The sequence below is a fragment of the Bos taurus genome, chromosome 15, assembly GCF_002263795.3.
Source record: "Bos taurus isolate L1 Dominette 01449 registration number 42190680 breed Hereford chromosome 15, ARS-UCD2.0, whole genome shotgun sequence".
Lineage (NCBI taxonomy): Eukaryota > Metazoa > Chordata > Mammalia > Artiodactyla > Bovidae > Bos > Bos taurus.
In genome coordinates, this window is record NC_037342.1 from 80814125 (window position 1) to 80832973 (window position 18849).

General features: G+C 53.0%; 1 protein-coding gene across 1 annotated transcript; it reads right to left on the reverse strand.

The window, feature by feature from the left end:
- Positions 1-1943: 1943 nt before the first annotated feature.
- UBE2L6 (ubiquitin conjugating enzyme E2 L6) lies at positions 1944-15245 on the reverse strand. Its single transcript, NM_001098917.1, is given in 4 exon segments — positions 1944-2626; positions 5732-5918; positions 9017-9112; positions 15180-15245. Coding segments are annotated over 4 exon segments (462 nt in total). The 5' UTR covers positions 15207-15245; the 3' UTR covers positions 1944-2474.
- Positions 15246-18849: the final 3604 nt, after the last annotated feature.

Here is an 18849-nt window from a genome sequence, read left to right on the forward strand (position 1 = left end):
TTTTCTCAACAACCGTGACAGGCATCTGGGACAGGACAGTGCACTGGGTCTCATCGCCAAGAAGCTGTGCGTCCCTGGGCCAGTGAGAGAACCTCTCTGAGCTTCAGTTCACCATTTGAACGGGGATAATAGCGGCTCAAAATCCCACAGGTGCTGTGAGGGCTAAATGGGATTACGTAGGCAGTATCACCGGCCCAGTGGTCATGATTTTGAGCAAACCCTGGGAGACAGTGGGGGACGGAGGAGCCTGGCATGCTGCAGTCCACGGGGTCAGGGTCAGACGCGACTTAGCCATCTAGCGACTAACAACACGGCAACGAAGGACAAAAGGCCCGGCCGGGGCCGCCACGTAAACGCTCTCTAAGCAGTGGCCAAGGTGACGGCATCCTCACGTTTCCAGCCACGGGTGGCACTTTCCCACATCTTTTCCCCTCTTTCCACACTTCTAGATTAGGGAATTCCAGGACAGGGACTGGAATAGAAGATTCTCTAGAACTCTCACTCAAACTAGGCTCGTGGGACCCGGAGGTGATTTCTTTGACTCTAAGATACTCCATGTTCTGTCTCTGAAAAGCCAGTGGTTTGGGGATTTCCCTGGCAGTCCAGTAGTTAAGAACCCACACTTCTACTGCAGGGGGCATGCGTTCGATCCCAAGTCAGGGGACTAAGATCCTGCATGCTGTGTGGTGCGGCCAAAAAAATGAAAAAAAAAAAAGGCCAGTGGTTTTAGAAGCTCCTCCAGAAGCTCCTCCTTTGTGCTGAGGTAATCCCTGAACTCTGGCTGAGGTTTTGTTTCCGTTTTTCTGCTGCTCACTAGAGATGAGCCCTAGAGCTGAGTACACTGCTGCAGCTGCCTATTTCTGTCATGTCCGACTCTGTGCGACCCCGTGGACTGCAGCCCGCCAGGCTCCTCTGTCCATGGGATTCTCCAGGCAAGGATACTGGAATGGGTCACCATGCCCTCCTCCAGGGGGAATCTCCTGTCTTGCAGGCAGATTCTTTACCGCTGAGCCACCAAGGAAGCCCGGAGCTGACCCTAATGTCCTGCTAACAGTCCTGTCTGGCTTTATCAGCCATTGGGAGCATATGCGCTGATGAGAACAGCTCAGGAAAAACACAGAAATGAAAGCCCGCCAGCTCGGCACTGTGGCCAGAGGTGTGGACTCTGCCCGGGTCAGCGGAGTGGACGTGGCAACCCACTGGAGTGCTCGGTTAGCCTTGGCTGCCTCCTGTATAAAACGGGGGCGTTATTCCTGTGGGTGGGTCGACGACCCCTCTGGCTGAGGGTGGCCGGGTCCCTCACAGCCAGCTTTCCCCACAGCGCTTGGGGTCACACAAGGCTCCGTGCCCTGCGAGCCCTCCGTTGATGGGGAAGCAGGCATCTTTCATTCGACTGCAGCTAAACAAGCCTCCTCCTGATGAACCACTTGCCCCCTCAGTGAACGCTCAGGTGGACCCTTGTGCTTAACAGCTGAGCAAACGCACGGTCTCCTTGGCTCCCCCTGGACTCAAGCTGGAAGGGAAACCCCTCCGTGCATAAAGCTGACGCTAGGAACCGGCCTCCGAACGGGACAGCAGTGGGTTAAAAACCATGTAGTCAGGGCTCCCCTGGTGGCCCAGTGGTTAAGATTCCACCTTGCAGTGCAAGGGACGCCAGTTCCATCCCTCATCGGGGAAGATTCCACAGGCCGCAGAGCAACTAAGCCCACGTGCGACAACTACCCAGCCCACGAACTGCAGCTACTGCGTCCTGGAGTCCGCTCTCGGCAAGAGCGGACGTGCGATGGGACGCCGGGGGCTGCAACGAGCGAGGAGCTCCCCCTTGCCGAGACTCCAGGAACTGCAACTAGCGTGTTGCTCCCCCTTGCCGAGACTACAGGAAAGCCAGCAGTGACGATACCAGCTCGGCCAAAAAAAACAAAGCGAAAGACCGTACAGTCAGATTTCTGGGGTGGAGAGGAGATTCTTCACTTTATGATTCATCAGTGGAAACGGAAAGGTTTTGCACCTAAATCTATACAAGTCTACGATTCAACCACTCCATCCCCAGAGTACTTAGTGGTAAGAGTCCCTCCTCCCCCGGCCCCCTCCTATCTGCTGCCCCCCAAGCAGGGCTCTGTGGGGGGTGGGGATTCGGGTTGGCTGCTCATCTGGCCGGGAAGGTGGCCTGAGTCTCTAAGATGGACCAACGGTGGGACCAGGAACCCCCATCACGGAGCACTGGAGAGCTGGATTTTGAGTCTGCAAACGTAAATGCCTCTGGCTCCGGGGCAGAGAAAGGGGCTGGGGAAAGCACATCTGTGGCCAGTGGGTCCACACTCATAATGGCAGTCCCCTCCCCGTACACACACATGCAACCTAAGAAGGAAATCTTGGAAGACATGAGCAAGTGCAAAATCGCAAAGAGGCTCTGGTCCCCCATCCACGAGGGGCGTCCATCCGTCACACAGAAAGCAGGCGGCTCAGAAGCTGGGTTAGGAGGGCCGGTCCACTCCAAACTGGAGGGTGAACTCTTGGGCCATCTGGTCAAACAGCTCTGGGTCCTGTGTCAGCTGCTCCGCGAGCTCCAGCCGAACGGGCTGTCCCGGCTCCGGTTGATTCACCAGCATGTTGAGGGCCTCCAAGACTGGGGAGAAAAGTCGGATCAGGACATCAGGAGGGAGAGAAAAAACTCCTGGGAAGGAAGCGATGCTGCCCACTCCCAGATCCCCCTGAAACCCACACCAACCCACGCCTGAGGACGGCTCTACGAGCAAATCAGATGGCAGTCAGTGGTTTTCACACCGTGTCACAACCCCCGTCGCGGGGGTTGGTGAGATCAACATGGTTTCTGGGTTCTGTTCCCTTTTCAGCCAGAACCGCTCTGCTTTTGTTGCGTCTGACTCTCTGAGACCCTGAGGACTGCAGCACGCAGGCTCCTCTGTCTTCCACTATCTCCTGGAGTTTGCTCAAATTCATGTCCATGGAGACAGTAATAGGATTCCAAAATTTTTTATTTGGGGAAAAAGGGTTCTGAGGCTCAAGACTGGAAACCACTCCTGCCCTGTGGCTTGAAATTTTTCACGGGTGACTTCGGGAACTGGGCGGAGACAGTGTCCCCCTCCCCCCGTGCCCGTAGGCACACACACCAGCGTGCGGCCCTGGGCTCGGGGCGCTCTGCAGAGCTCTGGTGCTCACCAAGGACCACGCCTCCCTCTCTTCCCAGCACTCTTGTTTCCAGGGTTAAGAACTCCTGGGCTGATCCAGAGGTGGGATATTTTTAAAAAGCATTTATTTATTTATTTGGCCTTTCTGGGTCTTCATTATGGATCTTTAGTTGCGGCTTGTGGGATCTAGTCCCCTGACCAGGAATCAAATCTAGGCCCCCTGCATTGGGAGTGTGGAGTCTTAGCCACTGGACCACCAGGCAAGTCCCCAGAAACAGGACTGATCACATATTGATTACGTCCATAGACTAGGGCCACGGTGCCCGACATGTAGCTGCCAGCCATGTGTGGTCATCTTGATTTAAATTAATTGAAATTCACGACAATTAGCAAAGCAGTTCACGGTCACAACAGCCACACTTCAAGTGCTTGAAACCTACATGGGGCCAGCGTCTGCGGCATTGGACACGGCTGCTATGTACCGACTCCATCACTGAAGAAAGTTCTGCTGAGCCGCGAGGTTCAGAGCCGGCCAAGGGAGGCCTCGAATCCCAGCTCTACCACCTGCCAGCTCAGGTAAGAGCTCAGCTCTCACACGCCTGTGTCCTGATGGGGCCGATGAGAGCACTATTTCAAGGGGCTTCTAGGAGGACTGAATGAGGTTGGTGTGTTAAAAATGGCTGGTTGCCTGGGTTAGAAAGTTCAGGTTCTCAGTGGTGCAGGGACGTATGTGAGACCAAGTCCTCAAGGGCCACCCAGCTCCATTTTTGTATTCCTGAATTATGATTAATCCATTATAATTTCAATTGGCCATCCATGGATGTATACCAAAAATACCATACGGAAGAAAAAAGTGAATTTTTATGCTGGAGAGGGTGGGTGGAAGAGAAAACCCTCCCACATTGTTGGTGGGATAGGTAAATTGGTGAAGCCACTCTGGAAAACAGCATGAGGTTCCTTCAAAAACTAAAAGTAGAGTTGCTGAATGGTCCAGCAATCGCACCCTTGAGCATATACCCAGAGAAAACGCTAATTGAAAAAGCTACGTGTACCCCAGCGTTCACAGCAGCACCATTTACAACAGACGAGACACGAGTGCAACCTAAATGTCCATCGACAGACAAGGGGATAAAGAAGATGTGGCAGACACGTACAGGGAAATACTGCTCAGCCACAAACAACAGTGAACAGAGGCCATCTGCAGCAACGTCCGGATAGACCCGGAGATCTCCGTATCAAGTAAAGGAAGTGAAGGAAGTCAGGCAGAGCAGGACAAAGACCATATGATATCACTTACATGTGGAATCGTAAAAACATACAAGTGAACTCATTTACAAAACAGAAGCAGACTTACAGACCTGGGGGAAAGCAGGAGAGGAGGGCTACGCGGGGAGTTTGCGGTGAGCAGATACAGACTGCCGTACGCAAAAGACGCAGACGGCAAGGCCCTGCTGTGCAGCCCGGGAACCTGTTCTCAGTGCCTTGTGATAAACAGCAGTGGAAAAGAGTATGAAAAGAATACATATACACGTGTATACCCGGATCACTTTGCTGTGGACCATAAACTAACACAACATTGTAAATGAACCATAAAAGTAAAGCCAAGTCGCTCAGTCGTGTCCGACTCTTTGCGACCCCATGGACTATATAGCCTGCCAGGCTCCTCTGTCTATGGGGTTTTCCAGGCAAGAATACAGGAGTGGGTGGCCATTTCCTTCCCTCAAAATTAACCATACTTCAGTAAAAAAAAAAAAAAAAAGTGAACTAAAAAGATACCGTGTGATGCTTTTAGTGCAGGGTCAGAGTGCCTAATGAAGCGATGCATTTATCGTTGTTAGGCCCGCCCCTTCGGCTGTCCTCACAGCATCGGACCTTGCCTCCATCACCAGTCACATCCACAACTGGGTATTTTTGCTTTGGCTCCATCCCTTCATTCTTTCTGGAGTTATTTCTCCACTGATCTCCAGTAGCACGTTGGGCACCTACTGACCTCGGGAGTTCCTCTTTCAGTATCCTATCATTTTGCCTTTTCACACTGTTCATGGGGTTCTCAAGGCAAGAATACTGAAGTGGTTTGCCATTCCCTTCTCCAGTGGACCACATTCTGTCAGCCCTCTCCACCATGACCCTTCCGTCTTGGGTGGCCCCACAAGGCATGGCTTAGTTTCATTGAGTTAGACAAGGGAATTCAACGAATTCAGTCACTCAGTCACGTCTGACTCTTTGCAGCCCCACGGACTGTAGCCCACCAGGCTCCTCCGTCCATGGAGTTTTCCAGGCAAGGACAGTGGAGTGGGTGGCCATGTCCTTCTCCAGGGGATCTTCCCGACCCAGGGATCAAACCCGGGTCTCCCGCGTCGCGGGCAGATTCTTTACCGTCTGAGCTACAGGGAAGCCCTAGTAGTCTCTTGCCTGGGGAACTCCACAGACAGAGGAGCCTGGGGCACAGTCCCTGGGGTCACAAAGGACTCCGACGTAACCTAGCGACTGAGCGACAGTAAACAGGAGCAACCGACACAAAAGCGGTCCCGGGACTCCCCCTCCGACCCATTCAGTCCAGGGCCCCGTCCAGGGGGGCCCCCCACCTTGGCAGGTCCTGGTGCTGGCTTTCCAGTTCTTCTTGCTGATGATGGGCAGGCACACCCTCCCGTCCCTGTCCACGTTGGGGTGGTAGATCCTGGTGGTGAATTTCACCGTCGGGGGCTGGAACGGGTACTCCCTGGGGAAGCTGATGCACAGCCTGAAGGCCTTGAGGTTGTAGGGTGGCCTCTCCTGTGCGAGAGAAGGGGTCACGCTCTGGGCAGAGGCACAGCTGCCCTCCTCCCCCCAGGACCTGGGCCTGGTTTCCGCCCTCCCCGCCCTGCCCCAGGGGCCCAGGCTTCCTCTGCTCCACTCCGAGCAAGGACCGTGAATGCGGACACAGACTGCACGTGCATTCACTTAGCAACTGGGCTGTGGGTCAGAGCGCCCTGGCCTGGTATTCACACGAGTCAGATCCTGGCTTCTGCTGTGCGCCTGAGGGCCAGCTGCCTCCCACCCCTAAGCCTCAGTTTCCTCTCTTGAAAAATGGGTGCAATTTGACTGGAGGCATCCTCAGGACCACCTTAGCTTCTTTTTATTATATCGGTAATTAACATCTTTCCAGTTTCATTGAAAAATAACTGATACACATCACTAAACTTAAGGCGTTGAGCTTGATGGTTGGATTCACATATGCTGTGAATTACCACAATAGGTTCAGCTGACACCCATCTTCTCATATAAAATAATGAAGAGAAAGAATAAGGAAAAAAATGTCCCCTTGTGATGAAAGCCTTTAGGATTTACTTTGTTGACCATTTTTCTAGGATGTGTCTGGTGGCCCAGTGGTTAGGAATCCGCCTGCCAGTGCAGGGGACGTGGGTTTGATCCCTGGTCCAGGAAGATCCCATATGTTCTAGAGCGACTAAGCTCATGAAAGTGAAGTTGCTCAGTCGTGTTCAACTCTGTGACCCCATGGACTGTAACCTGCCAGGCTCCTCTGTCCAGGGGATTTTCCAGGCAAGAGTACTGGAGTGGGTTGCCATTTCCTTCTCCAGAGGATCTTCCCGGACCCAGGGATCGAACCTGGGTCTCCCGAATTGCAGGCAGATGTTTTACCGTCTGAGCCACCAGGGAAGTCAACTAAGCCCGTGCGCCACAAGTACTGAGTCTGTGCTCTAGAGCCCGGGAGCTGCAAATACCGAAGCCCTCTCGCCCTAGAGCCGTGCTCCATGACAAGAGGAGCCACTGCAGCGAGAAGCCTGCAACTGGAGAGTAGCCTCTGCTCACTGCACCTAGGGAAAAGCCTTTGCAGCGACAGAGACCCAGCAAAGCCAAAAAAAAAAAAAATAGTTAAGAGGGTACATACTGTTATGGGTATTCTACCATCTTAAAACAACAGTTCGGAACTGGAGTGCCTAAGCGTTGCCAAGAGCCAGCAGAAGACCCTCTAGACTTGAGCAACTGGAAGGCTTTCCTGCATCCGCTCTGTGCTGCCTGCTGCTAAGGGCTTGACACGCATTAGCCCACGCAGCAGGGTGTAGGGGTTACGTGGTCTTCGGGCCACGTGGCTGGAGTGTGAGTCGTGGCTCTGTCAACCCCATGCCTGTGCGACCTTAGACGAGCAGCCGAACGTCTCTGTGCTCTCCTTACAGAAAGAGTCACAGCCTTCTCCACAGGGCTTGGGCGGCAATTAAATGAGTCAATTCACTTTTCTTTTAAGGTAATGAAGAGTGCACCAGCTTTTCTTTTCTTTTCTTTCTTTTTTTTTTTTTTTTTTACTGTTTATTTATGTATTTGCTACACTGAGTCTTAGTTGCAACATGTGGAATCTAGTTCCCTGACCAGGGATGGAACCCAGGTGCCCTGCGCTGGGAGCACAGAGTCTTAGCCACCGGACCCCCAGGGAAGTCCTGCGCTGATTCACGTTAGGGATCTAGAACATGGCCAGGCACATGGCGAGCACTCCATATGTGTCAGCTATTAGGGTAAGTATTTTGAGAACTCATAGTATTAGCATCAGGATTTCCAGATGAAACAAGTTCAGTGCATACAAGTAACCTGCCCAGGGTCACAGCAACACTGCCCAGATGGGGATTCAGCACGGTCGATTGGACTGTTCCACATGGGAGCAGTGATCCACACCCCTAGTGGGGGGACCCCGGGGCTCGGATGACCCCAGTACAGCGCACAGGGGCCTCCAGGCTGTTGCGAAAGCTCCAAACCCTTTCAAAACCTTCGTGACAGAGAAGGCAGGAGGATGACCGTCAGGATGACATACGTGGAACCTCCCTGGTGGCTAAGACTCCGTGCTCCCAAAGCAGGGGGCCCGCGTTCGATCCCTGGTCAGGGAGCCGGATCCCACAGGCCGCAACTCAGACCTGGTGCAGCCAAATAAATAAACCTTTTGAAAAAAGAGTCAAGGTTTTAAGAAATTTCCTCTTCTTGAGCAGAAGGCAGAAAGGAAGCTGTGGTAGTCATGGGTATGTCTGAGCAAATGCTGGACAGATAAAGAAAATGTGTTCTCGATAACGTGCAGAGGCTGGGGCTGGGACACAGATGCAAGACCAAGGGTGAGGCCTCAGCAAAGGGGGGCTCTAGGGCACTCGGGTTTCAGCAGTCGTGGCAGGTGGGCTCCGGCATTGTGGACCCAGGCTCTGGACCACAGGCTCAATGGAGTGGTGCACAGGCTTGGTTGCTCCGGCTATGTGGGATCTTCCCGAGTCGGGGATTGAACCCATGTCTCCTGCACTGGCAGGCAGATTCTTTACCACTAAGTCAACAAGGAAGCCTTTTTTTTTTTTTTTTTTTTATGCTCTTTGTCTGCTGAAGCTTCCAAGATGAGCTCAGTAGCTACTGGCTTGAAGAAGGGGTCTCCAACTAAGTCCAAAAGCCTTTTAGCCTCTTCATCAGTTGGCCTGCACCTCAGAAGCAATCAATGTAGAGAGAGACACCCCCGTCTGCCAATGATCATCTCCAGTGAAAAAAGAATTCCATGACTTCCCTGATGGGCCAGTGGCTAGGACTCCACCTGCCAGTGCAGGGGACCCAGGTTCATCGCTGGCCCAGGAAGATCCCATACGCTGTGGGGCAGCTAAGGCAGTGTGCCGGTCATGGAGCCCGCGCTCCAGAACGAGAGAAGCCACCCCACTGAGAAGCCTCGGCACCCAACTAGAGATTGGTTCCCAGCCGCAACTAGAGAGAGCCCGCGTGCAGCAACGAAGACCCGGTGCAGCCAAAAATAAGAAGAAAGGATTCTCAGGCAGGGAACGTCCTCGCCCAGTCTAGCCCTCCCTGCCCCGGCCCCTGCCCTAAGTGGTCCAGCCCCAGCAGGGCCCCCGGACACTCACAGGCAGCAGGAGCGCATGCCACACCAGCACGTTGTCCTCCTCGCTGCACAGGTTCCGCAGGTACTTGGGAAGCTCCTTCTGCAGGTCTTCCAGCTCCTGTAGGGGCACAGAGCGGGCAGCTGGCCGAGTCTCCCCTCCTCCGGCACCCTCCCCACCGCCCCCCACAGCAGACCGTCCCCAGTTCCAAGCAGGACAGAAGCCGGCATTCACTTCGCACTCAGAGTGTGTCTGGCCCGGTGCTCAGGGCCTTTAGTGAATCGCCAGATTTTAGCTTCACTCCAGCTCGGTAGGTACCAGGTGGAGGATGATGCAGATCACCAGGTCTAGATATTATAACCTGGGAGTAAACCTCTTGGGGCTTCCCCGGTGGCTCAGTGAAGAATCAGCCTTGGAATGCAAGGGACCCAGTTCGATCCCTGGGTGGGAAAGGTCCTCTGGAGAAAGAAAGGGCAACCCGCTCCACTATTCTTGCCTGGAGAATCCCATGGACAGAGGAGCCTGTGGGTTACAGTCCACGGGGTTGCAGAGTCAGGCATGACTGAGCGACTAAATAACAACATCACAGCTCTCTGAAGAGTCTTTTCTCCAGAACCCAAGGTGCTTCACGTCTGTCCTCTGGCTCTCTTCTAGGGAGCCACGAAGCCCTGCCTCCCTCTACCCACTGGCGAGCAGCATGGCCACACGCCCTCACCGTGCTCGGGGCAGGGCGGGCGGGCAGCAGAGACGCCAGCCTGTCCCCGTCAGACTGCCCCAGAGCAGGCCTGGGGAGGGGGCACCGCTCAGGCAGACGGCAGCAGAGGAGAACGCCACACGGCAAGCAGGGAAACCAGAGGACAAGCAACGACTTGCCTTCCAGGAAGGCGGCCCGTCCCCTGAGCACCACTGAGCTCTCCCAACAGCGTCCTCCACGGACAGGTCACTAGGGCACAGGCCCGCCCTCGAGAGCTTCACTGGACGCTGTGATTCCATGAATAAAGTGTGGACGCGTAATAGGAGGGGAAACGGAAAGGTGGTCGCCGAGTCGTGAAAGACGCCGGGATTCTTGGCCTCCGGAGGAGACCGAGTTCAATCCCAGGCCTGTGACGAGGCTTGATTGCTCAGAGCTTTTGTGTCATAAAGTTTTATTAAAGCATGAAAAGAGAAAGCTTCTGACATAGACATCGGAAGAGGGCAGAAAGAGTGCCGCCCTGCTAGCCTTCACAGCATGGTACACTCTATCGGCAGGCCGCTAACTAGAGACAGGAGATGTCTCAGACCTCGGAGTGGCACAGGCCCCTCACCCACAGGTGCGTTCTGAGATGACCTTGGCACAAGGCCCCTCACCCACAGGTGCGTTCTGAGATGACCTTGGCACCAGGCCCCTCACCCACAGGTGCGTTCTGAGATGACCTTGGCACCAGGTGAGTCATCCCGGGCCATAAAGCAATTGACATGAATGCTGAAGAAACACAGGTTTCCAAGGAAATATATAGTTTCATTAACATCAACGAGGAAAACAATGCACGAGTAAAACACACAGGTTTGTCGAGCCCTTATCAGTTCTGAGTCTTAAGCTGAACCGACTTGAAGACAGACAGAGTCCAGGGTAAATACACAGGTCGTTAACATAGCATAAGACAAACATTTCCATAAGAAAATGCATTGGTAAACTCAAGGTTTGCGAAAAGTTAACTTCAGGTGGAGCCAGGGATCGTCATAGCAACACAGAATTTTAAGAAAAACCTCCTTTTAAATTTAGAGAATGGAAAATATAGAGAAAAATATAGAGAAGGGAAAAAAATCCCACACTTGTTTGTTTCCTCCTGCCGCTTAAGAGAGCGATAAAAAAACGTCTGACGCTTGCAGCCTGCTTCCTCCGTTTGGAGACCCCTGGCCTTCCTGCCTGTTACCCTCTCAAAAGGAGAAGAGAGGAGAGGGGAGGGCGTGGGGAGCAGGAAAGCCTCACAGCGGTGACACTGAGCTGGGCCCTGCAGCAGGAACAGGAGTCCGCCTGCAGAGAGCTGGCGAAGCCCCAGGGCACAGGGCCCAGTTAGAGCAGATGTGCACAGCGTGTCCCGTGCAAAGTTCACAGTTGTTACGGGAAAAGGATTCCACAGTCAAGCACGTTGGGAAACACTAGGCTAAACCGAGTTCTTCCCTGAGGGACTTTCCAAAGCCGTTAACACTCGGCTGTACGTTGTCATGCTCGGCGATGTGCGCCCCAGTGTGCAGCACATCTCAGAGTCAGTATTAGACCAAGGACTCCCGCTCTCCATTTGGGGTTCTTTTCGTGGGACAACTGACCTTTTCAAAAATGTATTTTCTTTTCTTTAAAGAAGTTTTTTTTTAATTGAAGTATAGTTGCTGGGCAATATTATATGTTATGATATAGTGATTCACAATTTCTAAAGGTTATACTCTGTCTATAGTGATTATAAAATATTGGCTATATTCCCCATATTGTACAGTATATATATCCTTGTGGCTTATCTTATACTTAATAGTTTGTACCTCTTACCCCCTACTCAACGCTGCCCCTCCCTTCTTCCCCTCCCCTTGGCAATAGACCTTAAAAAAAAATAGATAAAAAGACATTTAGGGAATTCTCTGGCTGTCCAGTGGTTAGGACTCCACGCCTTCACAGAGTTTGATCCCTGGCGAGGGAACTAAGATCCTGTAAGCCACATGACACAGCCAAAAAATAAATAAATGTATTTAAAAAGAGACATTCAAGGGCAGGTCATATTTTTCTGGAACACTGAATGGGTGTAAACCAGAGGTTCTCAACCGGGGTGTTCCTTTATCTACCCGCCCCTAGCACTTCTGGCAATGTCTAGACCCAGAAAAGCATCTATTTCTGCTTTATTGACTATGCCAAAGCTTTTGACTGTGTGGGTCACAGCAGACTGTGGAAAATTCTGAAAGAGATGGGAATACCAGACCACCTGACCTGCCTCTTGAGAAACCTACATGCAGGTCAGGAAGCAACAGTTAGAACTGGACATGGAACAACAGACTGGTTCCAAATAGGAAAAGGAGTACGTCAAGGCTGTATATTGTCACCCTGCTTATTTAACTTCTATGCAGAGTGCATCATGAGAAACGCTGGGCTGGAGGAAGCACAAGCTGGAATCAAGATTGCCGGGAGAAATATCAATAACCTCAGATATGCAGATGACACCATCCTTATGGCAGAAAGTGAAGAGGAACTAAAGAGCCTCTTGATGAAAGTCAAAGAGGAGAGTGAAAAAGTTGGCTTAAAGCTCAACATTTAGAAAACGAAGATCATGGCATCTGGTCCCATCACTTCATGGGAAATTGATGGGGAAACTGTGGAAACAGTGTCAGACTTTATTTTGGGGGGCTCCAAAATCACTGCAGATGGTGATTGCAGCCATGAAATTAAAAGATTTCCTTACTCCTTGGAAGGAAAGTTATGACCAACCTAGATAGCATATTCAAAAGCAGAGACATTACTTTGCCAACAAAGGTCCGTCTAGTCAAGGCTATGGTTTTTCCTCTGGTCATGTATGGGTGTGAGAGTTGGATTGTGAAGAAAGCTGAGCGCCGAAGAATTGATGCTTTTGAACTGTGGTGTTGGAGAAGACTCTTGAGAGTCCCTTGGACTGCAAGGAGATCCAACCAGTCCATTCTAAAGGAGATCGGTCCTGGGTGTTCTTTGGAAGGAATGATAGATACTAAAGCTGAAACTCCAGTACTTTGGCCACCTCATGAGAAGAGTTGACTCATTGGAAAAGACTCTGATGCTGGGAGGGATTGGGGGCAGGAGGAGAAGGGGACGACAGAGGATGAGATGGCTGGATGGCATCACCGACTCGATGGATGTGAGTCTGAGTGAATTCTGGGAGCTGGTGATGGACAGGGAGGCCTGGCGTGCTGCGATTCATGGGGTCGGACACGGCTGAGGGACGGAACTGAACTGAACTGAACTGAGACCCCTTTCCGGCTGCCACATGTGGAGGAGTGCTGCTCCGTCCAGTGGGTAGAGACCGGGGGTGTGATAACATCCTTCAGAAAATGACTCAACGTCAAATATCAGTGGCGACAAAGTTGTGAAACTCTGGTATAAACAAAGGCAGAGAGAAAGGGCCCCAAAGACGGTCCACGGCTGGGGGAACCCTTCACACTGTGCGCCTGCTATACTTTCTCTGAGCCCCAAAATATAAGCACACCCTTATCCCCTGTTTCTTATCCTTCTACACTCCACCTCTGTTCATGCCAACAAAGGGCCCAGAGTCTATGATCCCTCGTTGATCTGCTACCCCAAACTAGAAGCATCTGCTGCTACCAGTTCCAGGATCGTCTGTGACTCCTGAGCAACAAGGAAGCCCCACAGTGCACAGAAAAGCCCCGGAAGAGACATTTTCCCAACTTTACCAAAACTGAAGGAACTTGGACTTTACCTGTCATACGTGAGTTCTGTCAAGACTTTTGCAAAGCCTGGAGGTGTTGAAACCCACAGCTGTCTCAACAGCTGTGTTGAGACACAGCTGTTCCCCAAGGCCTGCTAGAAATCACCTGACTCAGAGGAACAGAAAATGAAAATAGAGAAGCCGCTGAAAGAACCTCTGGCTTGGAGCCTCACCAACCTGGACTCAAATCCCAGCCCCATCACTGCCTGCCGGGTGACCCAGGACAATCAATTTAGTCTTTGTGAGCCTCAACTTCCCCATCTGTAAAATGGGGTAGAGGACTCATCTCACAGGGTTGCTGAAATGACCGCTGTAAACTACCTGCCATTTAATGGTGCCGGGGAGACACAGGCTGGCTCCCAGCTTTCCTGCTTGGTGGGAAAAACTCTCTGCCTCATCGCTGCCAAACCTCCAGAGTTCAGTCCTTTGGGGCTGAGCCTTCTCTGTGCCCCAACCTGTGATCATTTTCTTCCCAGAGGCTGAGGGTAGCACCTCCTGTTCACCCTCCTCATGCCTGCACACAGGAGGGGCACTTTTGAGAGACTCAAAGCCTCAGGGGTGTCAGACCCACCTCCCCAGAATTGCTCCACCGTCAGGGAGATTCTTTACCAGCTGAGCCACCAGGGAATACTCCCCCACCTTCCCCATCTATCTCCAATCCCAGCCACACCCCAGTCCCCCAAACACCTTGGGTTTTCCCACCTCTTGGGGAAAATCCCTCCCTCACCATCCTTCCCGACCTCACTTCAAAATTGTGTCCCTGATCAGAAAAAAGATAGACTTTTTTCATTTTCTCTGCCTCCGTACTTCCTAGAGCAGGAACCAGCGTATGGGAGGCGTTCAACAACATCTGTAGACCAAATGAACTCACACCATCTACTCCAGGTAACCTCCTGGGTTCGCCCTGGCAGCTTTTCTTCCGGAGAAAACCCTGAGAACTTTGCTCTCAACTCCTACTCAGCGTCCCATACTTCTTGGGACTTTTTTTTTTCTGAGCGCGGCGGGGAGGGGGAGGGGGCGGGCGGGTCGCGGAGGTGTCGCTGCACGACCTGAGGGATCTTAGTTCCCCGACTGGGGATCCAGCCGTGCCCCCTCCAGTGGAAGTCCTAACCACTGGACCGCCAGGGACGTCCCCCTTCTCCGGGCTCTAAAGCGGGCACCAAAGCACGGGGGCCCTGGTTATCTCTGCTTAACAGGCACCTGCCACCACAGCGCCCGGCTGCAGGAAGACGCCAAGGAACCAACCAACCCTTCCCGCACCTAAAACTGAAAGCCGCTCAGTCGTGTCCGACTCTTTGCGACCCCGTGGACTATACAGTCCATGGGATTCTCCAGGCCAGAAGACTGGAGTGGGTAGCCTTTCCCTCCTTCAGGGGATCTTCCCAACCCAGGAGTCGAACCCAGGTCTCCCGCTTTGCTGGCGGACTCTTTCCCAGCTGAGCCCCCGGGGAAGCCCCGCACCCGGGACGCAGGTAACTGTCACAGTTTCTGGCAGGAGAAATGAAACTGAAACCGATTCGGGGGAGGCGGCTCATCCCCCAGCACAGCTCAGAGAGCCGGCGACACCCCCGTCCATGTCCTCCCACCCCCCGAAACCGCAGCCCCTCTCGCAGCCCCACTGGTCCTCGGGGAGGGGGTAGGGACGCAGGGATCAGCGGCCCCGGATCCCCTAAACGGGCTCGGGGAGCAGAGGGCGGGATGCGACGAGCGGGGGCCCGGGAAGGCGCGCGGAGCCGCGCGGGAGGGGTTACCTTCGCCACCCGCTTGCTCGCCGTCATCTTAGAACCGAGAGCGGGGCTCCGGGGGACTCGCCAGACTCTGGAGCGGCCTGCGGGCCCGCGCGCCCTGCCCCTGGGCCGCGCCCCCAAGGGCCCCGCCCGCGCTCCGCTCCGCCCACCGCGGCCGCGGGGCCACCGAGGAGCGGGGCGCGCCCGGGCCCCGATGGGCTCCGGAGCCGGGAGCTCGAGCGCTTTCTTGTCTAAAGCCCGGCGGGCCTGGGAGCGCGCGGCATCGCGGGGCGCCGGGCACCGGGCAGCGAGCACTCGCGGGGCGCGGGGCCTCGGCCTCCGCCCGAGGCCGCGCCGGGCTCCACCCCCGTCTTCAGCCCGCTCTGCCCCAGACGCGCGCGCCCCGAGTAAACACGAGATCCTCGCCGTGCACGCGCAGCTCCCCGACCGGCCGCCTGGGGTCCCCACCGTCAGACCCGCGCCCTGAGCCCCTCCAGCGGATTCCCGGAGCCCGCCCTGGGCAAACCATTAACCCTCTCTGGCCCCGTGTCCCAACTCTACAGATGGCTGGGAGACACCGGAGACGATGTCCGCCCCCAGGGCCCTCCCTTGGGGTCCTTTGTGCTGTCCCGCACTGGGTAGGAGAGGCAGCCTCCCCCACGTGACCGCTGGGTGCAGAGCACCCCGAGGGGCGCCCTCAGACCCATCCTCTAGCTTCGGGGGTCTGGTGGGCCTTTCAGTCCTTTTCTAGGTTTCGTATTTGGTGGTCATGTATGGATGTGAGAGCTGGACCATAAAGCAAGCTGAGCGCCGAAGAATTGATGCTTTTGAACTGTGGTGTTGGAGGAGACTCTTGAGAGTCCCTTGGACTGCAAGGATCCAACCAGTCCACCCTAAAGGAGATCAGTCCTGGGTGTTCACTGGAAGGACTGATGCTGAAGCTGAAACTCCAATACTTTGGCCAACTGATGTGAAGAGCTGACTTATTTGAAAAGACCCTGATGCTGAGAAAGATTGAGGGCAGGAGGAGAAGGGGACGACAGAGGATGAAATGGTTGGATGGCATCACCAGCTCAATGGACATGAGTTTGAGCAAACTCCGGGAGTTGGTGGTGGACAGGGAGGCCTGGCGTGCTGCAGTCCATGGGGCCACAAAGAGTGGGACACGACTGAGCGACTGAACTGACTGACTGACTGAAGTACCTACTACCCTGCAGGAGGGCACAGGCAAACCACTCCAGTACTCTTGCCTGGAGAATCCCACGGACAGAGGAGCCTGGGGGGCTACAGTCCATGGGGTCACACAGAGCCGGACACGACTGAGCGACTAAGGACGCTCACAAGCACCTATTACATGCAGATCTGGGAGACAGTTGGGTGGTGGCACCCCAGCACAGACTTCAGGGCCCTCCCTGATCTTAGCATGGGTCCAGTACACACCGCAGGCCTACTGTGTGCCCCAGAACGCAGGCAGGGCTCTCCGCCCTTGTGCGAGGGCAGGGGCTCTTTCCCCAGCATGAAGGTAAGGCTCTCATGGGCTTGGAGCCCCAGAGCACAGGGCAGCATCTGGGGAGTAATCTCCCAGTAACGGTGAGACTGGGTGAACCCGTCTCCCTCACCCTCATCTCTTTCAGCTCAGAGGAGGCAGAAAACATTTTGGGCACATACTTTGAGTTCTGAATTCACGGCCTCACTTCCTGTTTATCTAGGTGTCTTGATACCAAACAACTTCTCTGCTGGTGTGCAGGATGTGTTTGCAGAATGATTTATTCTCTGTTTCATTGAATTCAATGAGTTTTAACTGGGAATCTTCTTGTTTTCTTTCTTTCTCTCTCTCTCTCTTTTTTTTTTTTTTAAATGTAGTTCCCTGAGCAGGGATCAAACCCGAGCCCACAACAGTGAAAGCACAGTCTTACCCTCTGGACTGCCAGGGAGTTCCCAAACAGGGCGTCTTCTCTCTGCCAGAAATGAATGGGACACTGTCCACAAGCTCTTAGCATAGGTAGAAATGAAGGAACCGAGGCCTTTGAGCCCGTCTCTGGTTGTTCATCTCAGTTAATAAGCATTTACTAGGGAGCACCAGGCAGTGACCACAGTGAGAACGTGGGGTCCTTCCTTGTACTTGAGAAGTTCTTGGCTACTGAGATGGAGAAAGAATACAGTCCCTGCATTTTTAATGCAAAGTGATAAGCGTTAGGCTACAGACAATCATCTGATGCTGTGGAAGCCTGCAGGAGGGTTACTGGATCCAGGCTCAGAGAAGGGCAGTCCTGGAAGAGACAAAGTGAATTACAAGTGAATTGCAGACACTGGCCTATGAAATTACTCAGCCCATAAAAACTAACCACACCAGGTTTCAGGGCCACTCTCTTCTGAGACAGCTTTCACTCTATCTGTGGAGTGTGCTGCGTCTAAATAAATCCACTTCCTGCCTATCACCTTGTCTCACAAAATTCTCTCTGCGATGAGACATCAAGAGCCTCATTAAGTCTTGAAATCAAGGTGTGTGATCTCAGCTAAAAGACCGTGGGTTCAAGTCCAAGTCTGAGTCACAAGGTTTCAGAAGAACTGTTTTTACTTTTCTCTAATGTAGTTGGCTTGTATTCATTTCTTCCACAAAGTTTAATCAGTGCCTGCTTCTGTGAGGCCTGTGCTGAGCTCTCTGCAGGACATGGAGAGGGCTGAGGTCAACCTTTGTCTTCACCATTGAATCAGAGACGTGTGTCTGTAAAGAGAGCAAAAGGCTGCGGGAGAAAGGCCTCTAAGTCACCTCTCTGTGGAATCTAAACAAACAAACTGAAAACCAAGCGCATAGATGTAGAGAACAGGTAGGTTGGTAGAGGTGAGGGATGGGAGGTGGGGGAAGTAGGTTCCAACTTCCAGTTATAAGTAAGTCTTGGAGAAGTAATGTACAGCCTAGTGACTAGTAGTTAATGATACCGTATTTTATATTTGAAAGTTGCTTAGAGAGTAGATGCTGTTGTTCAGTCACTCAATCGTGTCTGACTCTTTGCAACCCCATGGATTGCAGCACACCATCACCAACTCCTGGAGTTTACTCAAACTCATGTCCATTGAGTCGGTGGTGCCATCCAACCATCTGGTCCTTTGTTGCTCCCTTCTCCTCCTGCCTTCAATCTTTCCCAGCATCAGGGTCTTTTGCAATGAGTCAACTCTTCGCATCAGATGGCCCAAAGTATTGGAGCTTCAGCTTCAGCTTCAGCATCAGTCCTTCCTATGAATATTTGGGTTGATTTCCTTCAGGGTGGTCTGGTTTGATCTCCATGCAGTCCAAGGGACTCTCAAGAGTCTTCTCCAGCACCACAATTCATTTCTTCGGTGCTCAGCCTTCTTTGTGGTCCAACTTTCACATCCATACATGACTACTGGAAAAAACACAGATTTGACTAGACAGACTTTTGTCGGCAAAGTAATGTCTCTGCTTTTTAATATGCTGTCTAGGTTGGTCATAGCTTTTCTTCCAAGGAGCAAGCGTCTTTTAATATCATGGCTGCAGTCACCATCTGCAGTGATTTTGGAGCCCAAAAAATAAAGTCTGTCACTGTTTCCACTGTTTCCCCTATTTATTTACCATGAAGAGATGGAACCAGATGGCATGAATGTTGAGTTTTAAGCCAACTTTTTCACTCTCCTCTTTCACCTTCGTCAAGTGGCTCTTTAGTTCCTCTTTGCT